The sequence below is a fragment of the Chionomys nivalis genome, chromosome 18 (genome assembly GCF_950005125.1).
Source record: "Chionomys nivalis chromosome 18, mChiNiv1.1, whole genome shotgun sequence".
In the NCBI taxonomy this organism is placed as follows: domain Eukaryota; kingdom Metazoa; phylum Chordata; class Mammalia; order Rodentia; family Cricetidae; genus Chionomys; species Chionomys nivalis.
This window is the reverse complement of record NC_080103.1, coordinates 7,366,053-7,367,469: the sequence shown is the minus strand read 5'-3', so window position 1 is coordinate 7,367,469 and position 1,417 is coordinate 7,366,053. Positions and strand designations below refer to the sequence as shown.

Below are 1,417 nucleotides of genomic sequence, written 5' to 3'. Positions count from 1 at the left end.
GAGTGGCACAGAATGGAATGACCCGTGAGATCCAAACAGTTGCAGGGTGAGCATTTTATTTTTGAATTGGGTATGTATGGGACATATGTGGTCTTCATCTGGGACAGGAGTGAGGACTAGGGCGCCTGGACAGCAGACAGGAAGAGAAGTCCTTAGGAGAGTTGGAATCCTGGGCAGGTGGAGTCAGCAGAGCCTTCAGAAATGGACAAGGCAGGGTGCGCTTTCCTTGGCCCTTGGGATTCTTGTTTCCTCCAAACTCTCTTGTCTCAGCCTCAGGATCCAGGTCAGCAGCAGCCCCCAGAGCTGTGGCCACAGCCTGAGCCCCCAGACTGCTGACCACTGCCACGGTCACAGGAGCTGCCACGGTCACAGGAGCTGCCACGGTCACAGGAACTGGAGCTCCTGCGCCTGCATCTGTGGGACCTGCGCCTGTGGTGGCTCAGGAAGCAGCCTCCCTCAGAGCTGGGGACACTGCAGCCCCCAGAGCTTGTAGCACAGCAGGAGGAGGCTGCAGGCAGACACTGTGCTGTGCTCTTTGGGGGGCACTTGGGGGAGGGGCACTTGGGAGGAGGCTGGCACTGCTTCTGGCTCTGCTGGCAGGACATCTTTCAGGAGTCAGTCTGGGAAAGAAAAAAAAAATGTCTTTAGGCCAGTGTGTCCCTTGGGAATGGTCTCATAAAGCCCTGCCTGCTCCTAAGACTTGCTGCTCCCTGAGCTGTGATCTTTGCAAAGGCAAAGGGTAATTGGTCTCCATGACCTGCAAGCCACTGTCTTCCTCTTGCCCTGCTGGCAGGAGGGAATGCTGCTACTTCTAAGTAGCTCTCTGGTGAGCTGAAGCAAACACAGGCAATGGGAGAAAGGCTCTTGCAGAGTTCCCTGGGCAGATTCAGACTCTCAGAAGAGTGCAAGAAATGCAGAGAGCCAGGACTCTGCTGTGTCACAGGCTCTGATGCACCCACACAGGCTCCTGTCTGTGTTCTCCTCCCTGTCCCTGTCCCCTGGCAGGTCCTCTTCCTGCTGCCTTCTCATTAGACACTTCTGCTTCCTCCTCCCCAGTCAAGTCCGGCTTGTCTTCTCTGCACACCCTAGATGAGGCCCTCTCCCTGGTCAGGTACTCACCAGATGCAGCAAAGGCTGGAGGGGAAGGCTGAGCTGAAGAGGCTGTGGATGAATGGTCCAGGGCAGCAGCCCTTTTATCCTTGGCAGGCTGTGATGCACAGCCCAAGCATGCTGCTGCTTTCCCAACCAGGGAGGTGACAGAGCCAGGACCATCCACTCATCATCTGCCTGTGTTCTTACTACAATCATCATGAGCAGGGAACCAGGAAGTTTTGATGGCTGTCTGACTTCTTGTTTGAGCCTGCTTGGTGAGGGGGCAGGGAGGCTGCCCTGCCACCTTTGCCATTTTCACTCAGTT

General features: G+C 56.0%; 1 protein-coding gene across 1 annotated transcript; it reads right to left on the bottom strand.

The window, feature by feature from the left end:
- Window positions 1–284: 284 nt before the first annotated feature.
- LOC130890170 (late cornified envelope protein 3D-like) lies at window positions 285–605 on the bottom strand. Its single transcript, XM_057794183.1, has one exon. The coding sequence runs from the start codon at window positions 603–605 to the stop codon at window positions 285–287; it is 321 nt and encodes a 106-aa protein (XP_057650166.1).
- Between the last annotated feature and the right edge of the window lie 812 nt (window positions 606–1,417).

Bases quoted from the DNA above. Each gene is read 5' to 3' on its own strand.
- LOC130890170 (XM_057794183.1), bottom strand. From the start codon at position 605: ATGTCCTGCCAGCAGAGCCAGAAGCAGTGCCAGCCTCCTCCCAAGTGC.